Genomic DNA, 15255 nt, shown 5'->3' with positions numbered 1-15255 from the left:
ATATATTTTAAATGTAGATTTAAAACACATAGATAGTATGGCATGTTTCTGGAAATGTTTGACTAGAAAGCTTGTTTAAAAGATACATATATGTACATACACACCAGAGGTGGGTTTCAGCAGGTTCTGACCAGTTCTGGAGAACCGGTAGCGGAAATTTTGAATAGTTTGGAGAACCGGTAGTAAAAATTCTAACTGGCCCCACCCCCATCTATTCTCTGCCTCCCAAGTCCCAGCTGATTGGCAGGAAATGGGGATTTTGCCGTAACCTTTCCCTGGAGTGGGGAGGGAATTGGGATTTTACAGTATCCTTCCCCTGCCACACCCACAGAACTAGTAGTAAAAAACATTTAAACTCACCACTGATACACACATGCATTGATTCCATCAGTAGACTCCACCCACCTGTGGTCCTTGAATCAGAAAGGACTAGACATTTCTTCACATAAAATCCTGAAAAGCCATTCAGCATTTATAAAGGCATTTCTATGTCAAAGTTAGAATCAAAGCTAACTTCTAAAAATCCAAATCATAATGTGAGGATACATCAAATTGCATCTGAAACATATTAAGGTGTTTTCCTGATTTAGGGAATCTTGCTAGGTAAAGTAAGAAAATCATTGTGAAACACAAGGAAATTGTTTGCTTCGATTTGCTCATTATATTGCGCTAGAATGGGAATTACAAAAATGTCCATTTGGTATTCATTTCTCCAAGCAAACTTAAGTTTTTATGTCTCCAACCGAAATTTAGGAGAGGGTGATGCAGCAATTTTGCCACAAGGGCATACACACAACTGAGACCTCTATCCTGTGCTATAAGTTGAATAAACGACGAGGATTGCATGACATTGACCTAGAGGAAGGATAGGGAAGAATGAACCCATTGTTCACCCCCCAATCTGTACCTTCAGCAATGGAAAGAAAGCAGAATGAACAAGTAGGGCATGCTGCTAAAGCTGGACTTACTCAGGCTGAAGAGGGATTGTCAAGCCGCTGTTTCCGTGTGCTTTTGAAGGGCTTGAAAGCACTTCCTGGGGAAGGTTACAGCCAAAGGATGCCCTTTTGGATCATCCCCTTGCCAGCAGCAGTCCAGGAGAATAAGAGGCACTTGCTAAGCAACCACCCGTCAGAACACACTGTTCATCGGCCTGTTTAGCAATCCTTTCCTTACTCCCACCGTCCTGCTGAAAAGATTGGATAAGGGCAGAAGATAATGTATTGGGGAAGTAGGGTTAATAATGAGCCACAATATCTGAAAGGCTATCCACACTCTTGGACCAGGCTCAAAATTTGCTTTCCAATATAGCAGTCATTAAACCACAAATTCTAAAACTAAAACTTGTTGCGACCGACTCCTTTTCGGTTTCAACAGCCACAGTATGCGCTAGTGATGTGTTCTTGACACAGCTGCAATGACTTTTAGTGAACTCGACATCCTTTTTATAATACAGATACTTCAATTACTTTATAATCTGTTGTAAAATTCTCTTGGAATCAGTAGGAGGCTAACTGCCCTATAATTCCCCAGGATTCCCTTTTTCCCATTTTTCAAAATGGGGACAGCCTGTTAAGGATTTCCTAAAAATAATAGAGCAAGTTCTGACAATGGCTTAGGATACAATTTACCTGGCCTAGATACATGGATTTATTTAAAGTCGTTATCCTGACTATGTTTATCCCATGATTAAGTAGAAATCTCATGCCTTCAACCAACTCTTCAGTAACCAAGAACATTCAATGACAAAACTGCTAAAGTTAGCTATGTAGCAGATGTGTTGTATGATCGATAGCCTGGGATGGCAAGAGCAGAACATTTTATTTTCCTAAGAAATCCAACATTTGCATAAGGAATTCAAGTTGTCAAACTACTTAGGAGTTGTTGGCTTTAAGAATTCTGTAGACACAGAAGATGTAAGGGTGGTTGATTTAACTCTATGAGGACTTCATTGGCCAAATATAAAATCAAACAAAACTAGAAATTTGTCCTAGCTTTATGGTTTACAGAGCTGTATCAGTCCTATCTCAATGTAAGAATTCCAGAACACACTCAGTCTCATGAGTATAGTCACTAATAGCACTAGCTCTTTTTTGAGAGGGGAAGTGAGAGTATTAACCAGTAAAAAAATGCTACTTCATCATAAAAATAATAGGCAATGTGTAAAAAAACTCTGAAATGTATCAAATACAGGTAGTCTTTGGCTTACAACAGTTCATTTAATGACCGTTCAAAGTTACAATGGCACTGAAAAAAGTGATTTATGACCATTTTTAGGTTATGACTTTTGAAGCATTTCCATGATCATGTGATCAAAATGCAGATGCTTGGCAACTGGTTCATACTTATAACCGTTGCAGTGTCCCAAGATAATGTGATCAACATTTGCATTATTTTGACAAGCAAAGTCAATGGGGAAGCCAAATTCGCTTAACATCAGGTTACTAATTTATCAACTGCAGTGATTCACTTGCCGACTGTGGCAAGGAAGGTCATAAAATGGGGCAAAACTCACTTAACAAATGTCTCACTTAACAACAGAAATTTTGGGCTTGATTGTGGTCATAAGTTGAGGGCTACCCGTAACTCAAATTTGAGTGTACTATAAATTTGATTGACTTCTGTTGCTACCATACCTATAATACTCTCCTAAGAAACAGAAACAAACCCTTTCCACATAAGGATGCCTTCACATGGGGACATCTCCTCAAACTTTCAAAGTTGTTTCCTTCCCCCCACCCAAATGCTTTAGTTAGAGGTAGTGTTCCACAAATTAATCTATGGGAACTTTTTCTGAGGGTGGGTAACTAATAGCTTTTCTTTATTTTAACTTATTTCTTATCTCTGTTAGATAATGAAGAACATCCTGAAGGATCTGTTGTGGAAAATGTTGTAGATGGTGCCTCTACTGTGGTGATTGGAAGGCCTCCAATGAGAAAGGAAATAGCCATACTTCGTGAGAAAACGAATGAGCAACAAAAGCTGATGACCAAGCATATAAAGCCTGAGATACGTCTACAACCTCTTAGGGTGAGTTGATAAATGCTAGTATGAAATTTATTAGTAATAGTATGAGGTAGGGATCTAATAGTTCCATGTAAAATACTAATCTTCTCTGAGTGGCACTGCTTAATATTTGACTGAAGATTTTTCTAGAATTATGTCTGTCTCTTTTCTAGTTTAGGGATGCTTGAGTTAAAAGATGATATATAAATTTTTACTGAAGATTTAAGTACAATAGTAAAATGTGATATAAACTAAAAAAAAATTAGGAGAATGAAAGATGCAAAGGAAAAGAAGAAAAAATATAAAAAGTACAAAAAAGGAAGAAAATAATAATAAAGAAAATAATGATATAGTAATTAAAGAAAATATATAAAGAACTGACTTCCAACTTTCACCACAAGTATAAACAATTTTAGTAATTCTTTTCCCTCTCATAGTTTACAGCCAATTATATCTTCATTCCCTATCTATAAACAAATCCATAAAGCATCATTTTTTCAGTTGTGATGCCAGCAGGAAGTCCATTATCATTTACCAGAAATAAGAACATGTTTTATTTTAACCTTGATCAATTAAGCCAACTTCTTTTACTTCAACTTATCTAAAAGTTTAGTCCATTAAAATAATGTCATAGAATTTGATTTCTTATCATTTTTTCCTCACAAGATTCTTCAAAGTTTTAATAAGCCTATTTTATAAATAAAGCATAAAAATATATTCAGGTCACTGTTTTGATTTATGATTTGTATTACCCTTTTAATTTTTGAAACATCACATTTCTTTTGAATATGAGATGACTTTTTCTATATCATTCTCATAGCCTGATCCATTTTTGATGCCGTTAATATTGTTGATACTAAATTCTGTTTTCGTTTTTCAAAAGCATCCTTCAGTATTTGAAAATCTTATTCCAAATTTATCTATATCCTTAATCAATTTATAATATTCTAGAATCTAACTGGTATTTAGCCTTTTGCTGTTCATTTTAATTTTTTTAAAAAACTAAAATTTATTATTACATTTTTCTTTTATTAAAGGTATACGGCAAACTCATCTAGTATTTTCAGACTTATCAATCCAAAAGTCTCTAATAGTTTAAAAGTAGTTAATTTCCAATTTCTGAACATGAACAGAAAATGAAGAGGGTGAACTTGCTGTCCTTTGAAAGGCACCAACTGCAACTGTGAGCAAGATGGCTGTTTCTGTCATTTCCGAGTGTTCAAAACCCACCATGGACCACTGATGTGCAGTCTCCTTATGAGGAGGAACTGTGTATATGGACAGTCTCTTGACCTTTCCTTGTCCATGTGTTCACACTTACAACCATTGCAGCATCCCCATGATCACTTAATCAAAATTCAAACATTTGGCAACTGGTTCATATTTATGACAGTTGCAGTGTCCTGGGGTCTTGCGATCCCCCTTTTGTGACCTTCTGACAAGCAAAGTCAATGGGGAAGCCAGATTCACATAACAACCATGTTACTAACTTAATAACACCAGTGATTCACTTAACAACTGTGGCAAGAAATAGCCAGATCTTTACAGTTATTTTCACTTAACAATTGTCTTGTTTAGCAAGAGAAATTTTGGACTCAGTTGTGGCTGTAGCTCGAGGATGACCTGTATTCATTTTTTATTTTGTTTATTTGTCAAGCATGTATAAGATAACAGATGTAAGTATGAACATGATTATGAGTACAGGAAATTGATACTTTTCTTGGATTCTTGGGATTAGGCTAAAAAGTAATTGGTAGTGACATAAAATGGTAACAATAGAATGAAGAAGTGCTATTAAATTGGGTGGATAAAATGATAACTAAGTTATAGGTGATGGTTTTGTTGTGCAATAGGTAGTATTTCACAGAATTTTATTGGGCAGGCAGAGAAACAGGTGATTTTATTCTTGGAAAGCTGTGATCTGGCTATTTTCCCAGGCATTTAGTCAGCATGGGAGTGAGCCAGACTAATGTAGGGTGTTGTGGCAGTGTCATAGGAAGTGTGATGTTCCCTTGTGTGAAATTATTGTTTTATCTTTTGTTTTTGTTGACTGTTGTTTTGAACCACCTACAATTATTTTCTGTAAGATAGGCTGCTCTGTGTGTGTGTGTGTGTATGTGTTTGTGTGTGTATCAATAAAAATAAAGTAGATAAAAATAAAATGTTGACATTCATTTATAGCCCACTTTTTTATCTGTTCGCAAGCATGCCTTAATATCATAGGTGCAGAAGAATATCATAGGTGCAGAAGGTCAGAAGTAATCAGACACTTCAGTAATCAGAAATTTCACAATAATTGTTCTCACTTTGATCATCTCTTTTTTTAATCAAATGAATTCTGTTAGTGAACAACATATTTTATTATATTATCCAGCTGGTAGCAATAGTTTTTCTGCATGTTGGTCTTTAAACAAAAGTTTAGGGGGCAGATCAGTGAAGAAAGACATGTTCATTTAGATGGCAAAATATGAACTGTAGAACTCTAGAATTCTTGGACCCACATAATGCTTACTAATTACTGAGATTTTTTGCAGATGATAAGGAATTAAGTGGATGCTAACAAGTGTCTTAGATGGAGGCTAATCCAGCAAGGCACTTCTGTTTTTTATTATCTATTTATTCCTTTATAGTTAAAGAGAACCTTAATATACACGTGCTCTGAAAATTTAATATACTTTGCAGCTCAGCAGAGATTCTATCAGAAACTACAGTAGGTCTCTCAATTAGATGGGGGGGGCAAGTTTTAAATTGGAAATTAGAGAAGACAGCCAGGGGAAAAGAGAAAATAATACTTAGCAGATCAGAATAGAATATTTCTTTCCATAAATCTGAAGAATTTTGGCATGGCCCAGGAAGATTTTGGCACACAGTTGTCAATCAGGAATACAGCTGGTGTAGTGTAGTGTAAAGGGATTATTTATAGGTGTAGGTTTTGTCATTCAGTCTTCGATCTTTTCCCTCAGATAAAATTGATACCAGCTAGCTGCCCTTTACACCACCGCTTTTGGTTTTGGTTATACTAGCAATGCATGAGGTTTCCCCCTTTCTTACTCTGTCCTTCATAGTGCCATATTTAGGCTGATCTAATTGGCTTCACTATTTTCTAACTGGCCCAAATCCAGGCAGAGTCTGAGTAGCTGAAGATTATTCAGGATGTTTCTTGGACAGAAACTGACAGGCTCTGAAATTGGTTTTCACAGTCTCTCGAAAGTTTTTGAGGCCTCTGTGTGTGGGGGGTGGGGGTTTAAAAACTTCGGAATGTGGTGCTTTTATATTCTTGGAAGCTCAAGATGGATTGAAGAATGAGCACTGATAAAACAGGCAAGCTCTGATTATAATTTATTGAAGTGATAGTGGTGGAGTCTTTGCTATATAAAAACCATCTCCTTGCTACCTAAAGATAAAAGAATCATGACAAACTATTTTCATGTGATCATGAGGGGGTTAAGTAGTTAGTTATTACTAAAATTTAAATATCCATCCATCTAACAAGTGAAACTCTGGGTGGAGAACAGAGGTAAAGGCATAATACAATTATCAAAATCTGTTTTTTAAAAAAACCAAGTCAAGGCCTCTATGAAAATCTCAGTAGCAACATATTGCACACATCAGTGGTGGGTTGCTCCCGGTTCTGTCTGGTTCTTAGAACTGCTGGTAAAACTGGCAGGAGGCTCCACCCACCTGCCCCAACATCATCATGGGGCAATCTGTGCATGCGCAGAAGTGCATGCACACACAAGCAAAGCTCACGCGTGCATGCGCTCCCGTTGCAAACCGGTAGTAAAGGTAAGTGGAGCCCATCCCTGGCACACACCCATGTCAGAGCTCTGTTAACATCCTGGCTGACATGTTTGGGTGGAAGAACCCACTAGTTTTACCCTACTTCACCAAAGAAACCCAAGCCCAGACCTGGTGGTGGGATAGGCAAAACCATCAAAGATAGGCAGTCCCATAAGTAAACTGGCCCCATGCCAGGTAGATTTTTTAAAGTGACAATCAGCACATTGAATTGCACCTAGAAATCTGCAGGGAGCAATTGCACTTCTTCTAGTAGCAATGTTATATGAGAGTGCCATGACATGGTTGATCTTAGCCACAGAGAAAGGCTACCAGTGAAATACATCCCATAGGACACTGTATTAAAGAAGCTTATATTAAGTGCAAAGATCTAGGGTAATATACTTTTCTGAGATGGAAGCAAAGAGAGATCACATTTTAAAATTATATTGTTAGGTTCAAATCTATAAAGTTATATTAAGCAAGCATCAACATCATCTCCCCAGCAATCCATATGGCTCTCATCGTAAAGGTGTTCCATAAATATTTGAAACTGATTTTACTCTTGGGTCTGGCAATAAGATGGTTGCAAGTCCTAGCCAGTATATGGAATAGCATTCTGTTCTCCTTTGAGAGGTGTTGGGTTGTTCTGGACATTCATTATCTTTTCCTTTGGCTTTTGTAGTTCATTACTTTTAATATATAAACTAAACAGAGTTGTCTGGAGTTGGGCAGCTTCTAAATTCTAATAAACTTTTAAAAATAATAACACAAACCAAACATACACATGACAAACCTTGAAATAGCTATCTCAGAAGCCGAAAGTAATTGCTGTCTCTTTCTTTAAAAAAAAACACTTGAATTTTGATATGCTCTGAGCTTTTTGGTTCTGTTTTCTCTTTCTGCATTGTTGGTGCATTGCAGACACCCTGTCAACAGGAATTGGACCAGGTTTTGGAACGTATATCAACCATGCGCCTGCCAGATGAACGTGGTCCGTTAGAGCATCTTTATTCCCTGAACATCCCAAATTGTGATAAGCAAGGCCTTTACAATCTCAAACAGGTAAGAAGAGCACTTGGGAGACTGTGGAAAACATAGTAAAAGGATCAGTGCATAGTTCCATTCTAAGCAGATTCATGTAAAACTGAACACAAGACCATGCATTGGTGTATTGTTCAGTTGTTATTGGTGTATTAATAAATGATTGTTATATATATAATGAATATATTATATAGGCATTCAAAGGAAAATCATAGAAGAGAGAATATTTTTCAAATTGTATTGTTTTTCACATCCCCAGTGGGCATACAATGCCTGATTTGCTTTAAATATTTTAATTTTATGCCCATTGTAGATATGGTAAACTATCTCTGGAGCATGGAAGAGAGGTTTTGCTGCTTCTATGAGTGAGTTGCCCGGATGAGAGTCTACCTGCTATCTTCTGAGTCATGTTTTTATTGTCTTTTATTTTATTGTCTTTAAAACAACTTTATATCATAAACATTAAGAACAAGAAGCAAGCTTTAAAAAACTGAGTGGAATTAATTGATTAAAAAATGTATTGTAGAACACAAAACTGTTGATAGTCCCTATCTCTGTACTCACTTGGGCTTCTTGGAGTAGGGAATTCAACAATATACAGAGTTTTCATTTTGCTGTTTTCTTGAAGAATTCTTTTTCTGATTTGCTATCAATTTTGGAATTCTATTTTCCTACTTTTCATCATCCTTATACACTGGAATCTGAAAACAGCTAAGAGTTATGACATGGTAGGCATATTTGATTTGTACAGATTTGTTCTTCAGTTAGAAAATTCACTGCATTGTGACACCTTGCTAGTTCTCCATATCCAGAAGGAACTATATTATGTTGAACCAGGGGTTCGGACCGGATCACCCGATCCAGTAGCGATGGCGGCGGGTGGTTTGGAGAACAGGTAGCAAAAATCCCTGCCCCACCCTACCCCAGCTGAGCCATGTGATCATCAGAGGGTTTTTTTTTTACTTCTAAAAACATTTTTTCTTCAGCCGAAAAAATGCTTTTAAAAGTTTAAAAAAAAGCCTCTGATTTTTTTTTATATATATATTTATATCCCGCCCTTCTCCGAAGACTCAGGGCGGCTTACAGTGTGTAAGGCAATAGTCTCATTCTATTTGTATATTTACAAAGTCAACTTATTGCCCCCCCAACAATCTGGGTCCTCATTTTACCTACCTTATAAAGGATGGAAACCTTGGGCCTGGTGCGATTCGAGCCTGCAGTAATTGCAGGCTGCTGTGTTTTAATAACAGGCTATCTTACAGCCTGAGCCACCACTCTGCCCTTGATTGTGCAGCTCAGCTGGGATCGTCAGAACCCTTTAAAAGCTTTTAAAAGGCTCCTCTGGCAATCCCAGCTGAGTTGCCTGATTGCCAGAACCTTTTAAAAGCATTTTTTTCTACAACTTCTTCGGCCGAAGAGGTTTTAGAAAAAATGTTTTTAAAAGTTTCTGGCGATCAGGCAACTCAGCTGGGATCGTCAGAACCCTTTAAAAGCTTTTTTTTCCTCTGGCAATCCCAGCTGAGTTGCCTGATCATCACAGGCTTTTAAAAGCATTTTTTAATTACCTCTTCGGCCGGTGAGGTTGTAGAAAAAATACTTTTAAAAGTAAAAAAAAAAAAAAACTTGGCCACTTCCACCCAATCACATTACCCCCCCAAGCCATACCCAAAGAACCGGTAGTAACAAATTTTACATTTCACCCCTGTGTTGAACGTTTATTTTCTCATGAAATTATTGATATTGATACATCAAAAGTGGCGAGTTTGTAAAGGGACAAATGTTCTAGTCAGGAGACAGGTTGTGTTGTTAGTTGTGAAGTCGTGTCCGACCCATCACGACCCCATGGACAACGTTTTTCCAGGCCTTCCTGTCCTCTACCATCCTCTGGAGTCTATTTAAACTCATGCCTATTGCTTCAGTGATGCCATCCAGACACCTCGTTCTCTGTCGTCCCCTTCTTCTTTTGCCCTCAATCTTTCCCAGCATTAGGCTCTTCTCCAGTGTGGCCTTCCTTCTCATTAGGTGGCCATAGTATTTGAGTTTCATCTTCAGAATCTGGCCTTCTAAAGGTGACAGGAACCATGTCCTAATTTTAGTTGCTGGCATGAACTATATTTCTAGAGGTTGTTCAAAAATACATACCCTGGTTTTTAGAAAGATCCTTAAAGATCCTAGGAAGAATATCAGCCATTTGTCAAAAGGTCTCTAGCCTCTTGAATTTGAATGCCAAACAAAATATCTTGTTCCTGAGAAAATAAAGTTTCTAGATTAAGTCCTAGAGCAGAGGTCCCCAACCCCAGGCCACAGCTTGTTAGGAACCAAGCTGCAGAAGTGGCAAGTGCATGAGTGCCTGCCGCACACAAAGAACCATCCCCTTTCCCCCACCCCACGGGCTGGTCCGCCAATCCAGAAAGGTGGGGAACCACTGCCCTAGAGAAATAAAGGATGGAGTCCATGTCCACAAATAACCCAAGACAACAAGATTTCTTGGCAGGATGATAGACCCAGAAGCTTTTTCTCATTTCAGATATCCCTAGGTGAGCCCACTTGCCATTTTCTAAACATGCACCCAGTTTTTCCTTTCTAAAATACATTTTCTTTTCTTAGAACCTCCTGCTTAGAGATACAGAGTGTGAACATCAATGTAGGGTGTGGTTGCTTTGATCTAATTTTCTTCTTTGTAAGACAAAGGACATAATCCCAGTGCCTTCAGGGGTGTAATTATCTTGGAAGGCTCACACCCATGGCTGTGGACAATGTCCCTTCAATTGATTAGTGCCCTGAAGGAACTATTTACCTGTTCTTTTTATATGAGATTACAGGCAGATACATGTGGAGTTGGGACTTGGTACTGCAAAATAAAATGAGCATTGCTAGAGAGTTTGAATCATATTTGAGTTAGAAATACAGAAAAGTGCAGTCTGTATGAGCAAGAAGAAGAAATATGTGGCTCACTGCTTTGCTCATTTGATTCCTGTTGGCCATACATTTTCTATTTGGGAGATGAGATTAATACTGGATCTAGATTCAAATAAACTCTATTTGCAGTCAAGCCACTAAGACTAATTTAAACAAATCTTCAATGATTCACTCCTCCAATCCTTAAATCAGAATGGCATGGGTGTACTTCAGTGGTGGGTTGCCCCCCCCCCAGTTCAGACTGGTTCTATAGAACCGGTAGTAGAACCGGTTCTATAGACCTGGCGGGAGGCTCCGTCCACCGACCCCGACGTCATCAGGAAGCTTCTGCACATGCACAGAAGTGCGCATGGCCCCGTTGCGAACCAGTAGTAAAGGTAAGTAGACTCCACCCCTGGTGTACTTACAATGTTCTGCTAGTGATCCAAGCAAAATTGCCCCTTTTTTGCATTATTGGATCTGGAAGGCTCAAACAATTTGTTTATGGATTAAGTAATCAAGCCCTCACTATGGAATCTCTTCATGTTCTCAAATTTGGCATGCTAATGACGTAATTGTGTCCTATTAGATTGTTCCAACCAATGCATGGCAGAGGATGAAAATAAAGAATACTGAAAAACATAGTAACTTTCATTAATTTATTGTATGAGGTCAAAATTTATTGAATTGACTGAAATTATACTACATGCTAAGCCATAAAACTTAGTTTGCAAACAATAATGCTTGGTTCACATAATAAACTACACCATAGTCTGAGAATGGTTTGGTGCACAATATAAATTAAACGGTTGAGTTTAATGGACCTAAAAAAATATAGTTCCTATCCCCCCTGCAAATATCTGCCTTCCTATCCCTATTCCTCATTTCCCAGTGCTCACTGGGGAATGGCTTTTATAGTTGCTTTGAATAAGCTTAAACATTACCCATGATGAAATCTATTGAAGGTTGCAAAATACTGTCGGAATTCACAGTTCTTATTGAAAGCAAAATCTACTATTCCAATTTTACTTCTTGCTGCAAAGCATGACATTCTTCTACAAATTTTAAATCAAATACAAGAAAGTAGTCTCTAACTGATAGAACTAGAATTTCTTCAGTATCTCTTTCTTAATTGCAAGTGATTGTGGCATGTAATTTAAATAGGAAGTATCTAAATTGTAAATTTGGCCTCCTGATGTTTCATTATTACATTGTTAATCTCAGACAATATGATTGCAAGCAGTCATTTGATCCTCCAAATCTTGTAATAAATCACAAGTTTTTCCAGCTTGATGTTCTAGTCCATGGGTGTCAAACTCTCTGTATCATGCTGCAGTCACATGACTTTTCATGTCATTTTCCCCATTCATGGAGTTGGGGTGGGCGTGGCCTGTGCGTGATGCATTCGGCCTGCAAGCCACCCATTTGACACCCCTCTTCTAGTCTATAGAATTGGCTGCCTATAAACATCCTAAGAAAATGGAATGGTTTGAATAGGTTTCACTATTCAGAAGATACTATGGTTGAATAATAAATCCTGGTGATTTTGGAAGACTGAGCAATCATTTGTCAAGATAACTATATAGAAGGGTCTATTTAGCCAGCTGAATTATCAATTCTTCTGCTCCCTTCTCTGTTTTTAGTGCAAAATGTCAGTGAATGGCCAGCGAGGAGAATGTTGGTGTGTTAATCCCAACACTGGGAAAACCATCCTGGGATCACCTACCATTCGTGGAGATCCTGAATGCCATCTCTTCTATACTGACCATGAGCAGGAAGACAAAGGAACACCAGCCTTTCAAGTGCAATAGATGGACACATTCCTACTCTGTCATGTGGCTTGGCCTATTCTCAGTGCTGAATTTTACATGGGTTTTAATGCATCTTGATTTTTTTCCTTCGTGTTGATGTTCCAGCAAACCTCCAGGGATTTTTGGGGTGGGGGGTGGGGGAAATCTGGGCTATACATTTATCTCAGTTGCTTGCACCATTGGAAAAATACAATAAAGGTGGTGGATAGAAAGGTTGGTATCTCAGGCGTTCTCTTATCCTGCTCCCAACTCTATCCAAACTCTTCTAAATCACTTTTACTCTTGCCAGAAGGAGCAAAGAAAATAAGGTCAGAACAAAGAATTAACCTGACCTCTTCACCCACATATGCTCCTGCTCCCACCAGGCTGGATGAGATAATCCTTACCCTAATTCTTTCTCACCACCCAAGCCAAAGACCAAAGATTGTAAATACTACATTGTGCCTGCTACACAGAGCCCTGCAGTCTGTCCATGTTGGTCCCACTTGATTATTAGGTGTGTTATAGCTAAAGGACTAAAGAGAATCTTTGCTTAGGGATCAATATTTCTTGGAAGGCATGGCCAGCAAGGAGCTACACCATGCCACCATGTTGTTCTAGAAGGCACTGCATTTAATATAAGGTTTACAAAAGTGCAAATCCCTGCTACCACCCCACACCCCCTGCCATTAAATGTTAAAACATCAATGTGTAGCCTTATTCACTGAGAATTCAATGCCACGGATTATTATTCAGCATCCTGCTGCCTCTTAGATAAGATTTCATAACTCTTAAGAAGCAAAAACCCATTTAAAACCCATGAGTAGACCAGTCATTCTCCCTACCCTAAATGACGTAGGTCCAAGATGAGCAGTGCCTGTGTCTCTGTAAGTAAATGACACTAAATATAGTGCTTTGTAAACCTTGAAAGTGGGCAGATGATATGTATATGTTCATTGATATGCATACAAGCCTGTATAGAATAATCAAATCTGGGAGCTAGGAGAGATACGGTGTTGAACTTTCAGTTCCCAGTAATGAATTAAGTTTCTCAGATAACCATTTCACCCTCTTCAGTTTGATTTTGCTTCTGGGTGGATCATGGAAATGTTGAAAAAAATGAGAAGCAGTTGCATGTATTATGTCTTCTTGTATTATATATGCCAATTTATATTTACTGAACAGTTGCTATTAGTATAATTGATGAAGACAGGAGGTTTTGTGTGTGTTCCTTTTTTTTTAAATGCCATATATATGGAAGAGAGGGAAAAAAATGAAACATTTCTATCTTTTTTCTGTAAGAAAACAGCAGAAAGATGACTGTAGAAAAATGACTGGGATTGTTTCTGGTTCAGATAACAGAGTTCTCCTTCAGTCAGCTTGCCATTTCACTGCGTCCTTTTCACACACACAACTCTTGTTGTTCTATCATGGTTGATACCTTGAAAGAATCTCCTTCCTTCTCTTCCTGCCTCCCTTCCCAAAACTGCAGCACTCTATGGCAGTTCATAATTTGAGGCATACAGCCATATTTCTTTTCCACTTCCATAATCTCTAGTGAAAATGAGGTGGGGGGGGAATTGTGATTTACTGAGAATGTCAGTACCTCAGACCCATAGGCAGGTACATATACACACCTGCTTCAAGAGAGAATATTTTTTAAAAAAATCAATGTTTCATGTTGCAAGACAGAGACTGGTAGAGGAAATGAGTTGAAATTTAAATATTAACTTTGATATTTAAATTTAAATTTCAATCTATTATTAATATTAAATTTGAATTTAAACAAATATTTTTCCAGAGCAAATTGTAGTCAGTGGATTATTCCCAGTAGGAAAGCAGATATATGCTAAAGAATTAATATGCTTTTAGTGACAAGAGATTGTGTGGAGAAAAAAAGGCAATGCTATAAATCAGGGGTGTCAAACTCGGGGTGTCACGGCAGTATCATGTGATGTATCGGGACTGTGGGTGTGGCCAGGGTGTGACGCATCCAGCCACGGGCTTGGAGTTTGACAGCCCTGCTGTAAATGAATGTGATGGAGTAAATCTCAAATTGCACTGGAGAAGTTCTCCCAGCAGTCATAGTACATAAGGAATAAAACCATTGTGATAAAAGATGGCACATTCTTATTCATTGCAGTGAATGAAAACCATTATTTTCTTATCAGGCAGAACCTTGATTATTTGTGTTTTTTAAACATTTATGCTTGGTATATTCCAAACCCAAATTCATCAAACAAATATTCTTCTCGTTGGGAAGAAAATATTTGTTCCTTTTTATTTACTTTCCACTTCCAATCTAGCAATTTAGAAACTAGTATCGGTGCCTTAAAAGAGGAATATCACCTACCCCTTAAGTTTATACTCTTAACTGTAGAACTTCAGGAACAAACCTAGAACTATGGTGATAAAAACACTGAAAACACTTCATGTTCTGGGAATATAAATCAACATTTCTGTTTTGCTTTATTTTTCCTGTGGGAGGCATCCAGTTTTCGTACTGCAACATTTAGTAATTAATAATAATTGGTGCTATCTATTTTCTATCAATACCCATCAAAGAAGAATTCAGATACTTTCCATGTAAATACTGCCATTGGAAGCTGATGCTTACAATTTACTCCTGTTTAGAAATCACAATGCTGTTTTCTTTATTTTGTTTGATTCTAAACTGTAAGAAATTTGAAATAAATTAAACGGGATGCCAGAAAACATGTTGTGATGGTCTGGTTATTTGTAA

The 15255-nt window shown here is 37.7% G+C and overlaps 1 protein-coding gene across 2 annotated transcripts in view; it reads left to right on the top strand.

Annotated features, from left to right (window-relative positions):
- IGFBP2 (insulin like growth factor binding protein 2) overlaps positions 1-15255 on the top strand; it is a 70260-nt gene extending 55005 nt beyond the window's left edge. The window contains exons 2-5 of one of the 2 annotated variants that reach the window (XM_058196039.1): positions 2849-3027; positions 7705-7845; positions 8138-8189; positions 12366-12423. In XM_058196039.1, the coding sequence (XP_058052022.1) occupies positions 2849-3027; positions 7705-7845; positions 8138-8146 (329 nt within the window). In that variant the 3' untranslated portion in view covers positions 8147-8189; positions 12366-12423. Of the gene's footprint in view, positions 1-2848; positions 3028-7704; positions 7846-8137; positions 8190-12365 lie in introns of both variants that reach the window. The other variant, XM_058196029.1, reaches the window with a different exon arrangement.

This window comes from Ahaetulla prasina, chromosome 1 (assembly GCF_028640845.1).
Source record: "Ahaetulla prasina isolate Xishuangbanna chromosome 1, ASM2864084v1, whole genome shotgun sequence".
Lineage (NCBI taxonomy): Eukaryota > Metazoa > Chordata > Lepidosauria > Squamata > Colubridae > Ahaetulla > Ahaetulla prasina.
Note: the sequence above shows the minus strand (reverse complement) of the source record. Positions and strands in the feature narration are given on the sequence as shown.